Consider the following 17695-nt stretch of genomic DNA (forward strand, 5'->3'; position numbering starts at 1 on the left):
TTTGAAAAGTTTCCTTCTGCCTGTTTGAAGAAATAAGTAACAACCAAAGGCCTGATAACTCCCAACAGCCCACCCTACTCCACACTTTGTTGTGAATCATTTCAGAACAAACCTTACTAACTCGGCATTGGATGCAGGTAAAGGGCCTGTGTGGTGACACTGGATTGGACGGGACGTATCCGGCATGAGGACACCCCAACCTCAACTTCATCACCCCCTCCCTCCTCCCTCCCACGAACCAGGTCTTGTTTTGCAACACCCCCCAACCCCCAAAATAAGACCCCCACCCACCACTGAATGAATGGCACAGATGTTGTTGGACAAGACAGTGCCCCCTTGGTTCCCTTCCAGTCACTCCCTGGCCCAGCATGGGGTCTGAAACTTGTTTTTTAATCATTTTCTCCCTCCCATCTTGCCCCCTCTCAGAGGGAGGGCGACCGGGTGGTGTTTGGGGGATATAGAGCGGTCCCATAGAGAGAGAGACGCCAGGGAGGCCATGAGAGAGAAGGAGCACCCAAGCCCGGATACGGACTACAACGGATATATATTCTAACAGAACCGTGTCCTTTTGAATTCATTCATGTGCCGTTCTTTCCTTAGCAGTGATCTCGATCTCATAGGTGAATCGTGGCGCAGAAGTCAACCTCCGGAACAGAGAGACGACCGGCTGAGGCGTGCAACATGAGGGTGTGTGGACCGAGGGATTGACGCGCATCGTTTGACAGTACTATGGACGGCACAAAAGCAGGCGTCACGCCACCGTAGAGCCGTACGATACTCTTCACCCGGGGGGGAGACGCGCAGGCAAGGGGGTGGTGGGGGTGGTGGGGGTGGTGGGGGCGGGAGGTTTTAGGGGTACAACCGTGAAGATGTGGCTGCGTGCGTGGCTGCTCTGGGCCGGTCTGCTCCACACCTGGGCGGAGTGCGCCCGCCACGCGGAGCAGGGAGGCGGGTACCTGTGTGCAGCGGAGCGCGGCCCGGACGCCGGGTCAAAGGGTCACAGGGGGCCCAAGGAGCGCGCCGCCAGGGTGGGCTCCTTGGGCCCGGAGCACCAGAACCAGCACGTACCACCTCATAAGACGAGGAGGACCCAGCGGAGAAAAGGTAGGTCGTCTAGCTCCCTCTCTCTCTGTGTGTGTGTGTGTGTGTGTGTGTGTGTGTGTGTGTGTGTGTGTGTGTGTGTGTGTGCGGTCTGGACCCCAGCCCTCTCCGTATGAGGGGTAGCTGAGTGGGGTGCCCAGTGTCTTTAGGTGTAATGGAAAGAGAGGGATGACAAACACACAAACTCTGTTTGGGGGGGAAGTCGGAAATGCGGAAAAGTCATGATTAAAGTTTTGTTTTATTTCAACAAAACTTTTTTTTAGAGCGTGCCAACGTCGATGAATTCTAATCGAAAGTGCATCAAGTCAACATTGGACTTCAACCTTGATGTGGTTAAATATTTATTTCCCATTAGTTATTTATTTTGGTTTAACCTGTCAATTAAAAAAAACTATTCAAAGGCACTGTTCATGATTTAACACAGTGGCATTTGTCAATGTTAAGTATAAATCTCCAAACTGGATTGACCTCCTTGTTGTATTATGCATCGGCGACATTATTGCAATAAAAACAATCCAGTCAATCAACTTGGCCGGCGCTTCCCGATCTCAATAGCACAACATACCCCTCTTCAACAGCACCCTCAGGGCAACAGTTACAATTAACTCTCAAGTCACTGCCAGGCGCATTCCTTAACATCCCTGACACGTCCATTTCTTTTCTGTCACCCCTTTTTTTTCCTCTCCTCTCCTCCTCTCCCTCCCTCCCTCCCTCCCTCCCTCACTCCCTCCCCCCCGCCCCCACCCCCTGCTCCAACACTTCTCCTGACCTCTGCAACAGCCTTATGAAAGAGCTCCATTCTGTGGGCCCGTCTCAGCCCTGCCGCCCCATTCCCATGGGTAGTGTTGAGTGGGGGGGGGTGGGGGGGGAGAGGGGCCTGGGGGTGCGCTGGACTCCATCCCTCATCCTCCTCCCGTCAACCCTTTTGTTAGCCGGGGCTGAAAAGGCCGGACGGTACCGCCGGGGCTATCTAGTTGTTGGATCAATATAAGCATCCATCACTTAGCCCCCCACCCCCCACACCCTCTAAACAATGGACCGTTCACTGAACAGTTGACTCAACAAAGCTTTGGTGATGTGCTCTATGGGGAAAGATGAACTAGTTGTGGTAGTAGGTTCTTTTTTTGGGGGGGTTGTGGTGGTGGTGGTGGTGCTGGTGGTGCTGGTGGTGCTGGTGGTGGTGGTGCTGGTAGTGGTGGTCTGCTGTTGGACCGTGCTTAACAATTGTTGTTGAGATGAAACGGTTAAACAGCTTTGAGCATCTAGGGAATTTATTATTTTTTTTCAGAATATATCTGTTTAGTTTGAGGATTAAAATACAAGTGATTTTAATGTTATAATTATTGAACAATTAGGGGTCGGTAGCTTAAGAACATCACACGTCTTACTTATTTTGAGTCTAGAATTATAAGGAACATGAAGAAAAACTAATTATTTTGTGTTCCAGAGTAAAGAATGTTGTAAATGTAAAGTACTGAAGAGAGAAGGTGATCAAACCACGTTTGTGTGAATAGTGTTAGTGAAATACCGACACACAATCCTACACACACATTGTTAAAACATTAGCTCAGTGAAAAATATATATTTCCTTTGATTGTTTGGAGGCAGCAAATAACCCACCCTGTCTTCCTGAACTCTCCCCTTTACGACCTTGGACTACACGTTACTGGGAACCACACTTGAATATTCATCTTAGAACATGAATAAATACATCATACATCATATATACATCATAAAGTCAGTGCATTCATAGACCAAAATGATAATAACCCAAAATAAAAACAACTATTGATATATTTTATAACTTGTAAATGTATATATATATATAGGCCTATATATAAAATGCGTTCAGCTTATTTAACAACTGTTGAATGATTTGCTTACTAACCCTATTCATTATGAATGACAGTATATGCATATCAATATTATTTTATTTATGGGGAAGTTGATATGATTATCTAGTATGGACACATTTTACCTATTTAACACGTAAACTTAGAGCCAGATTTAGTGCCTTGATTAAAATTGAACGACCGATTGATTATGTATGTTTGGCGTCTCACTCGTGTCCGTGTTGTTACAGCGCCATCTAGTGGATTAACCAAAGCACACATCAGGGACGAGTAGGATCGGTGTGGTGACGGATGCCTTTCAAATGTAGTCCTTACTTGTGAAAAGTCTACTCTTTTTTCTTAAACAGAAAAATAAATCATATTCACAATCGCATTTCTACCGTAACAAGTTCAAATGACTATTTTGTTTGGCAAACATTTAATATAAATTTATGCCTTTAGGTCCCGTCACCGGATCTTGGCCCCTGGGAGTGGGAATATGATTTGTGTGGGCGCCCACTATTGACTTTGAGTGCTCTTTGGATGTCGTCCTCGGAAATCTGTTCCTCGCTATGTTGGACCTATAAAGCACCATAATATTGGACAACCATTAGATGTATTTACTTTAAAAGAAGCACGATGACCACCATTAACTGTATTATAATTGCGTCGTTATTTGGAGTGCTTGGTAACATAGCAGGTAGGCTACGTGCTTTTTTTTAATACTCAAAACCTCCGACTCTCATACATGTTAGTGAACGAACCATAACTTTTAGTTATGGTTTTGTTGATTTATTATTGATTGATTCGATTTTCTTTTAACTAAAGTTACATTACAGTTAGTATTTACTTAGTTTTTGTTCAACATTTTAGACATAAACAGAACACTTGCTCTAACCCTTTTGAACGGTAGGCCTATATAATACCTATATTATGAGACCAATACATACATCCTCTACCGCTTTTAAGGCGTTCCACAAGTTGTTTTGTCCCTCTCATATATAATGGATGAGATAACAAGATTCCATTATCATCTTCGTGTGGATGGAATGGATGAAATAACTATCTTTAGTCAGACACTCTCAGTGTATGTATTTGCTGATAATAACCTGAGCTCCATGTCTTATAAGTGATGAACTGAAGGCTCCATTGTTTCTCTCCATCTGAAAATAGCTCTGATGATGATAACGATTATGATCCATGAAGGGTTTTGCTTATTAAAGCTACTATAGTTTGACAGTATTCATTGGAGTCCCCACTTACGTCATTAAAGCATGCACACCGTTTGTTTAGCAGTATCTCATGTTTTAAAGTTCATATGAAAATAGCATACACACAACTTATAATGATGTCATTAAGGCTTCAGTAGCCTCTATTTGTATCGATATTTGTGTGTGTGAGCGCCTGCATGTGTGGCTCCGTGTGTGCGTATGTGTGTGCGTGCATATCTGAGTGAACGTGTGCTTGCGTGTGTGTAGCAGAACAATTAAATAACCTGTGTGTATCTGTACATTATATAAACATGGTTGGGTGAAAAACAAGATAAATATAGTCAATCCGCCTATAAATAATGGTCTCCAAAGATTTGCATATGTACCTATTGAATCAACCAAAACATCAGCCAGCCTATATGTTTGAAGTTTATTCAAATTAAGCAACGCAACTCTAAGCAAGGAAAATAATTGGCCATTATTTTGCTGAACACAATTCAAAATTGTTCCATATCTTCACTTGGCAAAGGTCCCCTTTGTTGTTTTCTTGTGTAAATAGTTGTGAGGGAGGGTACCTTTGTTACTGACCATAACAGAAGCTCAAGACTTCCTCTCCTCTGCAAAGGAAGCTGGGAGTTCAGTCTGTCTGTCCCCCCCCCTCCCCACCTCGTCCACTTCCTCCCTAGCCCTCCCTCCGTTTCCCCTGAATGAAGTCATCACCAACGGGAAACCCAGACAATGGCATTCCAAGGTTGGCTGTAAATAGACGTCGTTGTTTGTCTATAGAAGACCCTCAGAGATGTTGGTAGCGGGTGTGGCCCTGCCCGTGCGCGTGCCGTGCATGCGTGCGTGCGCTTTGGTTGTCGTACTTCATCATCGATTCAGAAGTAGCCCAACCTGAGCCCCAAGAACCGTGGAGCAGCTCCAGTACTTTGGGGTCTCGTCTAGAGTTTAGTTCCAATAAAGTTCTGTATGTCAACAAGAACTGCCAGAGCATGGCAGGAACACTCTCAGCGGGGTTCATATCACACGGATCGCCCATGCTATGCATTCACGCCGTTGTACGGCCAAGAACGGCCAACAAATGGCATGCACAACAAAAACAACAATAATTTCCTTCTTTTATCGTCTCAATCCATGTGCGATGTGTTGCGCACAGCAGGGCCTTGGCTCCTACTTGTGAACAGGCTCTGGCAGCCGTAGAATACTGACCGTCAGTTGAAATAGAGGACATTATTCTTCCAATGCCCACACTAGTGTACTGTAGAGTAGTATATATCATAAACACATGAAGCACCTTCTCCATCTGCTTCCCCCATTCTCAACCAACCAGGCCATGTCTAAATTCAATGTCAACGGCGTCTTGTGAGTTCTGCGTGAATCTGTGCTTTGATAGCTTTGTCCCTATATACATGATCCTCATCCTCATCCGACCTTCATGCGTTTCTTCTCCTCCTCCCGTTTGCCTCAGGGTGGAGGGTGCACGCGGCGGCGGCGGAGGAGGACGACGGCGGGGTGGTCCCCCGCATCCTCCACCACCCCTCCGACGTGGTGGTCAAGCTGGGCTACCCGGCCACCCTCTCCTGCCGCGCCGAGGGCGCGCCCAAGCCCGCCATCCAGTGGCTGCGCAACGGCCAGCCCCTGGAGACGAACCGGCGGGACGGCCAGTCGCAGCCCATGGTGCTGTCCGACGGCAGCCTGTTCTTCCTGAGCGTGGGCGGCGGCAGGCGGGGCCAGACGCACGAGGGCGTGTACACCTGCGTGGCGAGGAACAGCGTCGGCGTGGCGACCAGCCGCAACGCCACGCTGTACATGGGAGGTGAGAGGGGAGACGTCGGGTGCCCGGGGGGGGCGGTGGTTTTTACTGCCCCGGGATGCGGTTCAATGGATACACGATCTGAATGAGGTTAGATCGTGTTGTCCTCCAGAGAGGGGAGTCATCGTCACCGCAGGGGAACATCACGTAGTACATTAACTAGACGGAGAACACGGAAAACACGCAGCACGCACGCACGCACACACGCACGCAGGCACGCACACACATGCACGCACACGCATCATATTTGTACGTTTAAACAGAATACATGTGTACGCACAGGGCATGACTCTGCACAGGTAACATAGGACATGTATGTGACAAAAGGTCCATCTACAGTATGCCTAAATTGAACAATCCTAAATAATAAAAAAGCTCAACTTGCATCTATCACATTACATCCAAACACAACCATCAAAATAAGGCTAAAGTAATGTTCACCAATCCACTAATATTTTCTCCCATTCACAAGCCCCCCCTGCAGAGATAAGAACCCGTAAAAAATCAGAGGAAGTTTTGCGGATCGGTCGTGGGTTTTCCACACACACACACACACACACACACACACACACACACACACAGATTTGGACATACGACAGAAGAAGAAGAAGACACACAGATGAAGATTTATGTGTAGTGACAAGTGGGGAGGTGGGGGGGGCATGTCCGTGCTAGGACAGGACTGGGCTGTGACTGCCAATGTCAATGTTTGCCTGGCAGGGGGGGGGGGGGTAAACACTAGTGGCAGTTGACCCCTGACCTCTTCTGTGCTCACTTAATTAGAATCCACAGGAGGCAGCTCCTCGCAGGACCGCCGCCATTCAGCGGTTAGAGCGAACAGAGATACAGTGTCACAATAGACACTGGCTTTTTTATTTGAATGACATAATGTAGTCACACTATTAGTATTCCTTCATTAGTCGCCTGGCTTCCCTGTTATACCGTGTATGATTCGATATTAGGAGTGAAGCTAATCATTTTGGGATTGGAAGTAAGAAGAGACGTCATTTCAACTGTGGTTAAAGACAGATTCACTGATTCACTTTGTTTCCAGTAATGAGCAAAACGTAAAAGAGGTTTAGTCAGCCATGTGTGCGGGTATTATGCATGCGGTAACACACTTTTTTCTTCTAATTTATATTTCTAACAAGCAAGCAGGACATTGAGTACACTCAGAACAGTTTCCAATTTCACTATCAATTATGGCGGGCCGGCACACAGAGACGTGTTTAATGAATAATAAGATGGGTTAGCGCTGGGGCAGGCAGAAGGGGAGATGAAGAGGAATATATCAATAACTTAACAAGAAGAACGCCTGTGTTACATTTATCTGAAGAAGAAGTTAAATTAACTTCATATCATGTGCCAGCTGAATACGACTAAATATAATAAGAGTAAATATTCCATTTTTGAATTGCTTTGAAGGGGTAATCTCGTAGGTGCGTTCACGTTCATTCATGTGAATAAATGTCTGTTAAGTCACTATGTACTGCCTAATGATGATTGAGCCTATGTCTCACTGATGAAAGCCCTTGCATTTGCATTATTATGAACGTTACAAACTGGGTGTCGGTAGGGACACCGTTTGTATCTCTGCCAGAAATGGCCGCTCATTGCCAACTGTGGAAACATCCTGACAATAGCAATAAATAAATCAAATGACCTGACCAAAATGTAAAAAGTTCACTATCTGTGGCGGTTGCAGGCCTCTAATAAGCCCTTCCAATCATTGAATTTGGCCCCAATTAAATGTTAGTTGGTCTGTCTACCTTCCTAGCCGGCTACCTGCTGGCCCTCTGGAGTTCTTCAGAAGGCTAGGCAGACCTACTGCTGAAGCTAGCCAGCTATTCATGTGGGCTGGGGGAGTGGCTTTGGAGGGAGGGCTGACGAGAGGGGTTGAATTTTTTTTGGTCAGACACACACAAACATCTAGCTCACTCTGGCAGGTTCCTCCAAATGACGTTTCCTAATTGAAAAAATAACTCAATAAATCGAAAACCCAGCGACCACTCAGCCCCCCCCCCCTGGTGGTGTGTTGCAGTACTGCGGCAGGAGTTCGCCGTGCAGCCCGAGGACGTTGAGGTGGACGAGGGGGAGGTGGCCGTCCTCTACTGCGTGCCCCCAGAGGGACACCCCGAGCCCAGCGTCGCCTGGAGGAAGAACGGCCTCCCCATCAACACCAGTGACCCCCAATACACAGTAAGACCCCCCCCCCCCCCCACACACACACACACACACACACACACACACACACACACACACACAGTGCTGATAGGGTTTGATCCCCCCCCCCAGTGTCTAATGCAGGTCAAGCTACCAACCACTCTAACCTGGACCTCGAGTAGCTTCAGCAAAACCCCTGACACCTCTTACGTTGTCCCCTCTTTGCTTTGACCTTCTCATTTGTATTGTGGTGTAGCTTTTCTGCATCACCGCCACACACTTTGCAAATGCAAAACGTGTGACGCTAATGATGATGATGATGAGGACAACGATGATTGAGGATAATGATGATGAAGATGATGATGACAATGCTGAAGATGATGATGATGACAATGCTGACGGTGATGATGATGATGATGATGATGATGATGATGATTAATCCCAGCGTGCCTGTGCTTCTAGGAGCGCAGCGGAACGCTCACCATCTCCCCGTCAGAGAAGAAGCACTCTGGGATGTACGTGTGTGTGGCCTCCAACGTGCTGGGGACCAGAGAGAGCCGGGCCGCGCACCTCTCCGTTCTGGGTAGGAGAACACACCCAGTCGTTATTATTAACATATAGTAACAACACACAGTACAGGACGCGGCTGTTGGCGGACACGATGCTGGTGGTAAACGTTTGGACGTTGTGTTACATGTAAACGTATTGACATTATGTTAAAAACAGAAAACTAGTTATACATGAGTTAAACATGAACAACGTGTGTGATATACTGGAGCCACGAACATAATGCATGTCAAATAGAGATAAACACAACACTTTTAGCCTGAGGAACTGTTGTATCAGTTTACAAAGTGTTGTCCCCCGGGTGAATGCTAAGGAATATCCCTTATGCGATCTGAAGAGACAGAACATGGAACCACTTCAACTGCAACCTGCAGGACCGCATCCGCACTTAGTTCACGTGGGGACAGCAAATTGACATTATTCATTTGGTTTCGGTCTACAGATAAGAATAACTATTATTATTATTTTCACTTCTAACTATTAGTAAAAATTCTTCATTTTTATTATTATTAATTAATTGTTAATTCGATTTGCGACATACTTTTCCCCGAACGAATAAATCAACCTGCGAAACGCTCTTTAATGACAGCACCTGCGGTAGCCCGTGTTTCATGTCGCCGTCCTTACTCGTTTAGTGACTCCTTTAAACCTTGCGATTGCCTAATTTAGACGCTCACTCAAAACACACGCATGCCTTATCAACAAATCCACACGCCTGCAGAGAAACCCCAGCACACACTGTGTCCCTCCCTCGCCCCCCTCCCAGCCAGGCCGCTGCTGCTGCAGAAGCCGGAGAACGTGACGGTGAGGCCGGGGGAGTCCGCCACCTTCTACTGCCAGGCCCGGGGAGACCCGGCGCCGGCGGTGGAGTGGAGCAGAGAGCAGGGCCCGCTGCCCAACGGCAGGTAGGAGGGACGAGGGACCTGGGACTGACGCATAGCCCGCAGACGTCCATGCAAAGTTGAACAATGCGAGTTCTGCTTTGTTTTAAGGAGAGTCGTTCTCCATTTAAAGTGATGCTTAAACTTACCTGGAGCTTAATTGTTTGCTGGATTTTGTGACAAGGTTTCAATAAGACAGACCGATCATGGGGAACCAGTCATGTAATGTACTATGGACAATAATAACATGTTTTTTTGGGAGGGAGGAAATGTTTAGGAATTTACTATTAAAGAGAAATTAAAACAAAAAGCCTACATTGAAATTACACACACTATTTTTTGACTATTCTTGTCTTTTCTATTAATTTCTGAATTCCTGCTTGAGGTACGTCAGTGGGTGCTCTATATAAATCCATAAATCCCCGTAGAGGATCCCACCCCGCAGGGTCTCACAGCCTCCCTCCTCGGTGGGTCTCCTCAGGTACCTGGTGAGTCCGGACCAGAGCCTACAGGTCCACTACGTGACGGCGCAGGACGCGGGCCGCTACACCTGCACCGCTGTCAACGACAGAGGCGTGGCCACCGCCAGCGCACATCTCATCGTCCAAGGTGGGTCCGCTGCTTCTGAAAGCAGGGCGATCCCGTCACGCGCTGTGTGATGGTGTGTTGTGTGTCCAAAAGACGTAAAACTAAAGCGCAAAACACGTTTTTCTGCCTCCGCTTTAGTACAGGAATCTATTCTGAAATATGGGTGCGGCAAAATATTTATGTATAAAATTTAAAGATATGACATTGTTTTATGGGTTCAGAAATGTGATCATATACGTGAGCTGTGAAATATTGGAAAGAATAATTGTATTACCATTATAACCCATTATTTATGATAAATATACAGTTGCATTGGAGGAAATTACGTGATTATAAAAACCTTTATTTATCCATTTGTTCCAGACACTGGTAAACAGAAGGACCTCCACAAGGAGCTGTCAGCTCTACGGGTGGAGCTGGAAAACATCACCATCTTGGCTCCTGGATCCAAAATGGCCCATGTTCAGTGGAAGGTAGGAGAGACACGAATATAACCTAGCCAAATCCACTCCCGTTTCATCTGACCTGAAATAATTGCATACCAATTATCAAGTATTTTTCTTATCCATTGTACATACTTTTCACGAAAACTACAGACTCTTAACCATCTGTTAATCAATCCATCAGCATTCAACGTCCAACACAACCAGGATCACCCGTTGTCCTCCTCCACCCCCCCCCGCCCCCCTGCAGCTCCAGTCCCTGCCCGCCCAGCCCCACTACCTGGACGGCTTTGAGGTGCTCTACCGCTCCCTGCAGCCAGCCGGCTCAGAGTGGGACGCCAGGAGGGTCACCCTGCCCAGCTTCCAGACCCAGGTGGGCCCCCTGGAGAGAGGCTACAAGTACGAGTTCAAGGTGCGCCCGTACGGGGGCGACCTGTACGGCCGGGAGAGCAACACGCGACACCTGAGGGTGCCCGAGATCGGTGAGGGGAGACACATCTTGACTATTGACTATTTTTGCGGCGGGAATGAAATGCCGTGTGCTGGCGATGCCAGCATTCTCACGGAGGTTATACGAAGGAGACAGGGCACAACATTATGTTTTCGCCCCATTCCGCCTCAGCTTCAGAGAACAGAGAACTGAAATCCACCACACAAAGGATTACATTTCCATACCTTCATACATTCATTCATTGTAATTTCAACTCATAAATGAATGAGTTGAAATTATGCATGTATTCCTTCGACCTTCAAGCACAACTCAAAACAGAACACAACTCGAACACACCCTAACCTAACCTAACCCAGACAACTTCCCTGAGATGGAGGTTGCAGCTGATCTCCTCAGTGGACCTAATATACCAGCTGCTATCTGCCTAGCCAATCAACCTAATGATACACAGTAACCAATAACCAATTATCTAATTAACCCTCACAGAAACTAACCGCAGGGAAACAGAAAGACAGGACAGAGGGATGAAATGATGCCCCGTCCACATGTGTACACATCTGTTTTCTCAGTCCACAAAATTAGACATTTGGAAACCACTTACTAAGGTGGAGATTCTTAATGTGTAGTTTTCTGTGTTTATTTGTGGACATGTGAAATGGTTATTTTTGAAAAACAGTGACATCATGACCTCAATTTACAACAAAAAATGAGTATGTGAATTCTCTAGATCCCATTATTGCTTTCAGAAATGTCCTTGTTGGTGCGGACTGGGCCTGAAACAACAACAACGCAAAACATAAACACACACATGACCCTGGGTACTACCCCCTGGTACTAGGGTGACAGATTCATCCACGTGAACCATGTTCAATTCACCGGCTTATTTATTTTCCTATTTCCTATTGTCATAACGAAAAATACAACCCGTATTGCAGACTGCAAGGCATTCGCTTGTTGCTTTGAATTTCAATGAGCGTTGCCTTTTATGAGAGCATACGTTTTCCGCGCCACAATGAAATGACATTAAACCCTGACAAGTCTACCGGGCCGCGACCGGTCATCCCCCCGCGGTGAATGAATGAGAGTGTGAACGCGTTTGGCGGAGCCGCTAATGGAAACACTCGTCTCGCCCATCTCCCAGCTCCCGGTGAGCCCCCGTCGGCCGTGGCCATCACGGTGGACCCCGAGCTGAACCACACCGTCCACCTGACCTGGGAGCCCCCGCCACGCGAAGCACACAACGGCGTGATACAGGGCTACCAGGTACGGTACCAGCGCTACGCCGCCATGGCTGACCCCGAACTGAAAGCGGTTGAGGGGGGGTCACGACCTCCGTCTAAGCAGGAGGGAGAGGTCGGGAGTGCATCGTGTCCTTTGTGTAAAGCGATTTTGAATCTAGATACAATGAGTGTTGTTAGGATGGAGTTTCATTCTCTGGTGTGAACAGGGTGTATGGTGGCTGTGTTTACTTCTATGTGTACCGTATGGGTGCACAGCAAATACTCGCTCACGTCAAACTCCTTCAAGAGGTCTGGTTGGATTTTCTACTTAGAAACGAGTGAGGTGTTTGATATCGGTGATATATCAGAAAGACAGGTTGGATGTCTTTTAGTTTACCTTTCATTTTTTAGATCAAAGCAATAAACGGTTAGACCGAAATCTTTGAGCTACTTTTAGGTCTGGGCAATATAACAGCGTAGTATAAATGTATTCATCATGATGTATCATTTATATTCCATTCTGAATTGTATTAACCATGGGCAGCTTACTCAATAATTTACAAGGTCGTTTAAATGTTCAAAACCCCATCAATACCCTTTTAGATTAAACATATTAAAATAAATGCCAAAGTCGGCATGATTCAACACTCAAATTCAAAATGTGAAAATGTATCAATTTAACGTTAATACGATGCTGCCAACGGACAGGAAGCAATAACACAGACGCATAACCCAATCCCCTGGATCCTTGCATGTGTCGACCGACCACCCATTACCGCGCAGACCCCAGACCGGTCTTCATCTCCCCCGTCTCCCCCCCTCTCCCCCTGGGCTCCAGGTCTGGTGTGTGGAGCTGCAGGAGAAGCAGTACCACAACTGGACGGTGGACAGCGGGCACCACCGGCTGGAGATCTCCGCCCTGGCCCCCGACAGGCGCTACTCCGTCACGGTGGCCGCCGTCAACGGAGCGGGGGTGGGAACGGCCAGCAAGGCCCTCGGCTTTTACATGGGTGAGCTCCGTCTGGGGTCCCCGGGGAGTGGCTGTAGCGGTGCTTAAAGGGGTGTTGTCACGCTTGGCTATGTTCTAATCGTGAAGAGAGCACTGCTCAATACTTCATACCTACCAAACGTGAGTTGGAACAATTGCAAATTCATTCAAATTGGGACCACTGGGGAAGGCATGGTCCAACTTTCTCTCTTTGCATTTTTTTTCATTAAGTTCTAGAGATAAGGTTCTACACGTGCGGTATAGCCTATAAGGGTATAAGCCTATAAGGGTAGCAGCTCTGAGACGTTTGGTCTGTTTCATCACTGGCGAATGGGACCACAGTCGTAGATCGATACAGACAGACATGGGGGTAGAACGCTGTAGCGGTTCCCAGCCGGAAGGTACTCGGTTAAATGCGGACCTGCTGCAGGCGTCCTTGAGCAAGATTCCCTCACACCTCCCTGCTCCTTAATGCCGGGGCTCTCCATCAATCCACTGTTGCCTCCGAAAGCGTCGAAAGCGTCCTCTAAAAATGCAGGAAGAGTACGAAAAACATACTCGCCACGTCATTCCGTCCAGACTTCTTTGTTTCAATTCTTTCAATTCCCATCGTTCTCCGTTCCAGAGCACCGCCATTGTCCACCCTGTAACCCTCCCACCCTCCCCCTCCTTCTCCCACGTCTGCAGACTCCGAGAAGCACATCGCCCCCCGGTCGGGCGACCGGGGCGGAGACACGTCCTCCCACGTCCTGGCGGTCCTCAGGAACCCCCTGCTGATCGGCAGTGCTTGCGCCCTCTTGTGGTGCATCCTGATGACTGCGGCCCTCTGCCTCTACCGTCGCCACTCCGGCGCCGGCTTCCTGGGGTCAGGGCGCAAGAGGAGCAAAGGTGGGAGACGGCGGGCGACGCGTGGACCTGGGGGTTTATTACATGTATTATTTGTTACCGATGTTGTGATACCGTTTCTTATAAGGACCCATTCCTCTGTGGCAGTTTATTGTATGATCGTGTAATAATCAATACTATTGACGTTATTCAACATGGATGTGACTGTATTATTATTGGTCGATATTATCCTGGATTTCCGATCATATTCTGAAGCAGATGTCATTTCTTTCTCCAGTTGCAACACTTTTTGGACATTATTCAACTGTCCCAGCCGATATAGAGGTTGAACACCGTCTATGTCAGTGACACTATTTTGTTCCGTCTGTCCGTCTAGGTTTGCAGCGGCTGGCCAGTGAAGACCTCATCATTAAACACAGGTCAACCATCAGGAGCCGTCTGGACCGCTCATACACACACTTGGAGTGGTCCAAGTGACATGATAGATTACTATCATACAGATTACCACTAATGCAAGCTACGCTTCTAAGAAATACAGACCAAACAAGAATAATATGTTCATTTATTTTGCTACTACTCAACCTATTTCCTTCCACTCAGAGATAACGCCACTCATCAGATATGTTTTATCAACTCCCTTCAGTGCCTGAGGACACACCACTTGTCCACTGAGTTCTAGTCCTGTTAACGCGACGTGTGTTGCAGGATGGCGACGCCCGATTCCCCGTGGATGTCGGGCGCGTGGAGACCCATGCACTGTAACCCCGAGGTGTACAAGAGCCTGTGGGCGGGGGGCCAGGAGAAGGCCTTCAACAGGGGCTCCAGTGAGTACAACCAGACCCCCCCCCCCCCCACCGAGTCTTTCACCGCCCCTCCTAGCCTCCAGCGTGGCTCACGTCTCGCTCACATTTTCAAAATTGGATGACTTGAAATCGGATGATATTTTGCAAAGCACGCGGTTTACCTCGACATAATAATCCTATATCGATCCTCTTCCTCCTCGAGACGCAAGACTTGCACATCTTTTTTTTATCTTATACTTCTGCCAACCATTGTATTGTTTTATTTATTTACTTTATGTATTGCAGTGTTGTCTTGGTTTGGTTTGACCGGCTATTCGTATCTGATGTGCGTGTGGATTTAGTTTTTTGTTTTTACATGTTGTAATGTTGTAATCAGGGCGTCATTGAAAAGGAGAGCCTGCTCTCAATGGCCTTTCGCTGAATAAATAAATAAATAAATAAATAAATAAATAAATAAATAAATAAATAAAGGATAAAAGGTTTAAGAATCATTCCAAACACGTTTCCTCCAGACGCTCTTCTCCAAAGCGCTGTATAGTGAATATGGAGATTCGAACCCAGAACCTGGCGCCCCCTGACCCTATATAACGACCATCCTCCCCCCCCCCCTCTCCCCTCCCCTCCCCTCCCCCACCAGGTCTCCCGGTCATGAGCAAGAAGGACGCGGGCTACCTGGACTCGTCGGTGCGCATCGTGCCCGACAGCTGCGGCGTCTACGGCACCTTCTACGTGGACCTGGTGGGCGGCGGCCTCAAGACCTTCAACAGCCCCGCCCGCCGTCCCAGAATGCACCACGGCCACCCGGAGCAGCAGCAGCAGCAGGAGCAGCCCCACCGCGACGGCAGCGACGGTGTCCACGGAGGCGCTGGAGGAGGCGAGACCATCTGCATTGCGGCTGGACCGGTTGCCAAGACGACCCCGCCTGCGTTGCCGTGGAAACAGGCCGTGCCGCCGCGGCCCAGGATGGGCGTGCTGCGGGAGCCTTGGGAGAGGAGCCAGAGCAAGCAAGGTGAAGGGTGGAGGTGGAGGGTGGAGGGTGGAGGTGGAGGGTGGAGGGTGGAGGTGGGGGTGGAGGGTGGAGGGTGGAGGTGGAGGTGAAGGGTGGAGGTGGAAGTGGAGGGTGGGGGTGGAGGTGGAGGTGGGGGTGGAGGGTGGAGGTGGAGGGTGGAGGTGGAGGTGGAGGGTGGAGGGTGGAGGGGGAGGGTGGAGGTGGAGGTGGAGGGTGGAGGTGGAGGGTGGAGGTGGAGGTGGAGGGTGGAGGTGGTGGTAGACGGGGCTGGCGGGTGAGGCCCGGTAAGAGTAGGTCACTGCCAACAGAGAGCGTTAAAAGAGAATCAAACCCAAACCACGCTTGGTTTGCATTCCAGAGGCCTCCCTCTTTAGGTAAACACATGCTACGGCATGTTCCATCCTCTGATTGGCCGTTGGGGTTACCCGGTAACGTGCTGATTAAGTGGGGATGTGACACCTGTCCTTGGCTTATTGGAATCAGGGGGTGTTTACAGCCCTGCCCCAGAAGAAAAAATATCTGAAAACCTTTAAAGGTGTTGATGTGCAGAACCTTTTTTTTTTTTTTTTTACTCTATTCCCCGGTTGCTCTGTCTCAAATGTGTGAATTATTCGATTCAATGCATTTTGATCACTTTCATCACCATCTGCATACGAGCATAAAGAAAGACCTTCTTCATGTCTGGCGATATCGTGCTGGGATGATGATGTGTGTGTGTCCACAAATGATCTCCATCCTTTTTTCATTTGAATTGGCGACATGGCCCAGCCCTCCCTCAGAAGGGCTGCGCACGATGTGGAGTCAGTAGTGCGTGCGTTCATCCATCATCCCTCAACCCTCCTCCTCTACTCACCTATCCCCCCCCCCCCCCCAACCTACCCCCTCCTCCTCCTCCAGAGCTGCATGCAGTCAAGAGCGTTCCCCTGTTGAACACCACCCACCAGCACCAGAGACCCGGACACCTGCCCACCCGACGACCAGGTACCCTGGCCCATGAACACCCCAGTCCTAACCCCACCCCACCCTGAGCTTTCACCCTGACACACACACACACACACACACACACACACAGACAGACAGGGTATTTGACTCCCAGCTGAAATCTACAACGTACAGCAGCAGAAGTCCATCCATCTTTCTAAAATAATGAATTAACACCTTGTTAATAAAAACACAACGCCACAACGAACGGCCACTGCGATGCCACTGTGTCTTCACCGTCGTGTCCTCTCTCCGTCCCGTACGGAGGCGGGTATCCAGAGGGCGTGGCGCTGACGGGCTCCCCCCGGCTGCTCCACTACTCCGCCTCCCTCCACCTGGTGGACGTGCTGCCCCCGCCGCCCGTGCCCCCCCCCCAGGGAGGACACGCACAGCCTCAGCTCGGACGAAGGGTGAGGCGCCGCCGTGGAGGGTCTAGACATGTGTGTGTGTGTGTAGTAGCGTGTGCAGGTTGGGCGGGTGGACGGGGCGTTGTGGCTGCCTGTTGGATGGCTGGGTGTGTTTATGGGATGCCCTGTTGTGTGTTTGTGAAACATTACCCAAGGGGGATGTTGTCGTTTGAGTCAGATCAGATTTGAAAAATTGATTATTGATTGAAAATTGTGATTTTATATTTTTGTTTGTTCGTTCAATTTATTCTCCCCCCCCCCCCCCCCCCCCCACAGCTCCAGCCGCTCCACCAAGCTCACGGGAGACCTGGGCTCCCTGCAGACGCTCCACGACCCCCCCGGAGCCGACCCGGAGGGGGACGGGGCGTCGTACAGCCGCCAGTCCACC

General features: G+C 48.8%; 1 protein-coding gene across 1 annotated transcript; it reads left to right on the forward strand.

Annotated features, from left to right (window-relative positions):
* Positions 1 to 3501: 3501 nt before the first annotated feature.
* robo4 (roundabout, axon guidance receptor, homolog 4) lies at positions 3502 to 17695 on the forward strand (the record flags this gene model as incomplete). Its single annotated transcript, XM_084474253.1, is given in 18 exon segments — positions 3502 to 3633; positions 5616 to 5963; positions 8002 to 8159; positions 8586 to 8706; positions 9457 to 9595; positions 10053 to 10180; positions 10523 to 10632; positions 10853 to 11084; positions 12195 to 12316; positions 13112 to 13283; positions 13949 to 14149; positions 14484 to 14526; positions 14813 to 14931; positions 15548 to 15919; positions 16817 to 16900; positions 17168 to 17267; positions 17269 to 17310; positions 17584 to 17695. Coding segments are annotated over 18 exon segments (2664 nt in total), but the record flags the coding sequence as incomplete, so codon positions are not given.

Source organism: Micromesistius poutassou (assembly GCF_964030765.1).
Source record: "Micromesistius poutassou genome assembly, chromosome: 10".
NCBI lineage: Eukaryota > Metazoa > Chordata > Actinopteri > Gadiformes > Gadidae > Micromesistius > Micromesistius poutassou.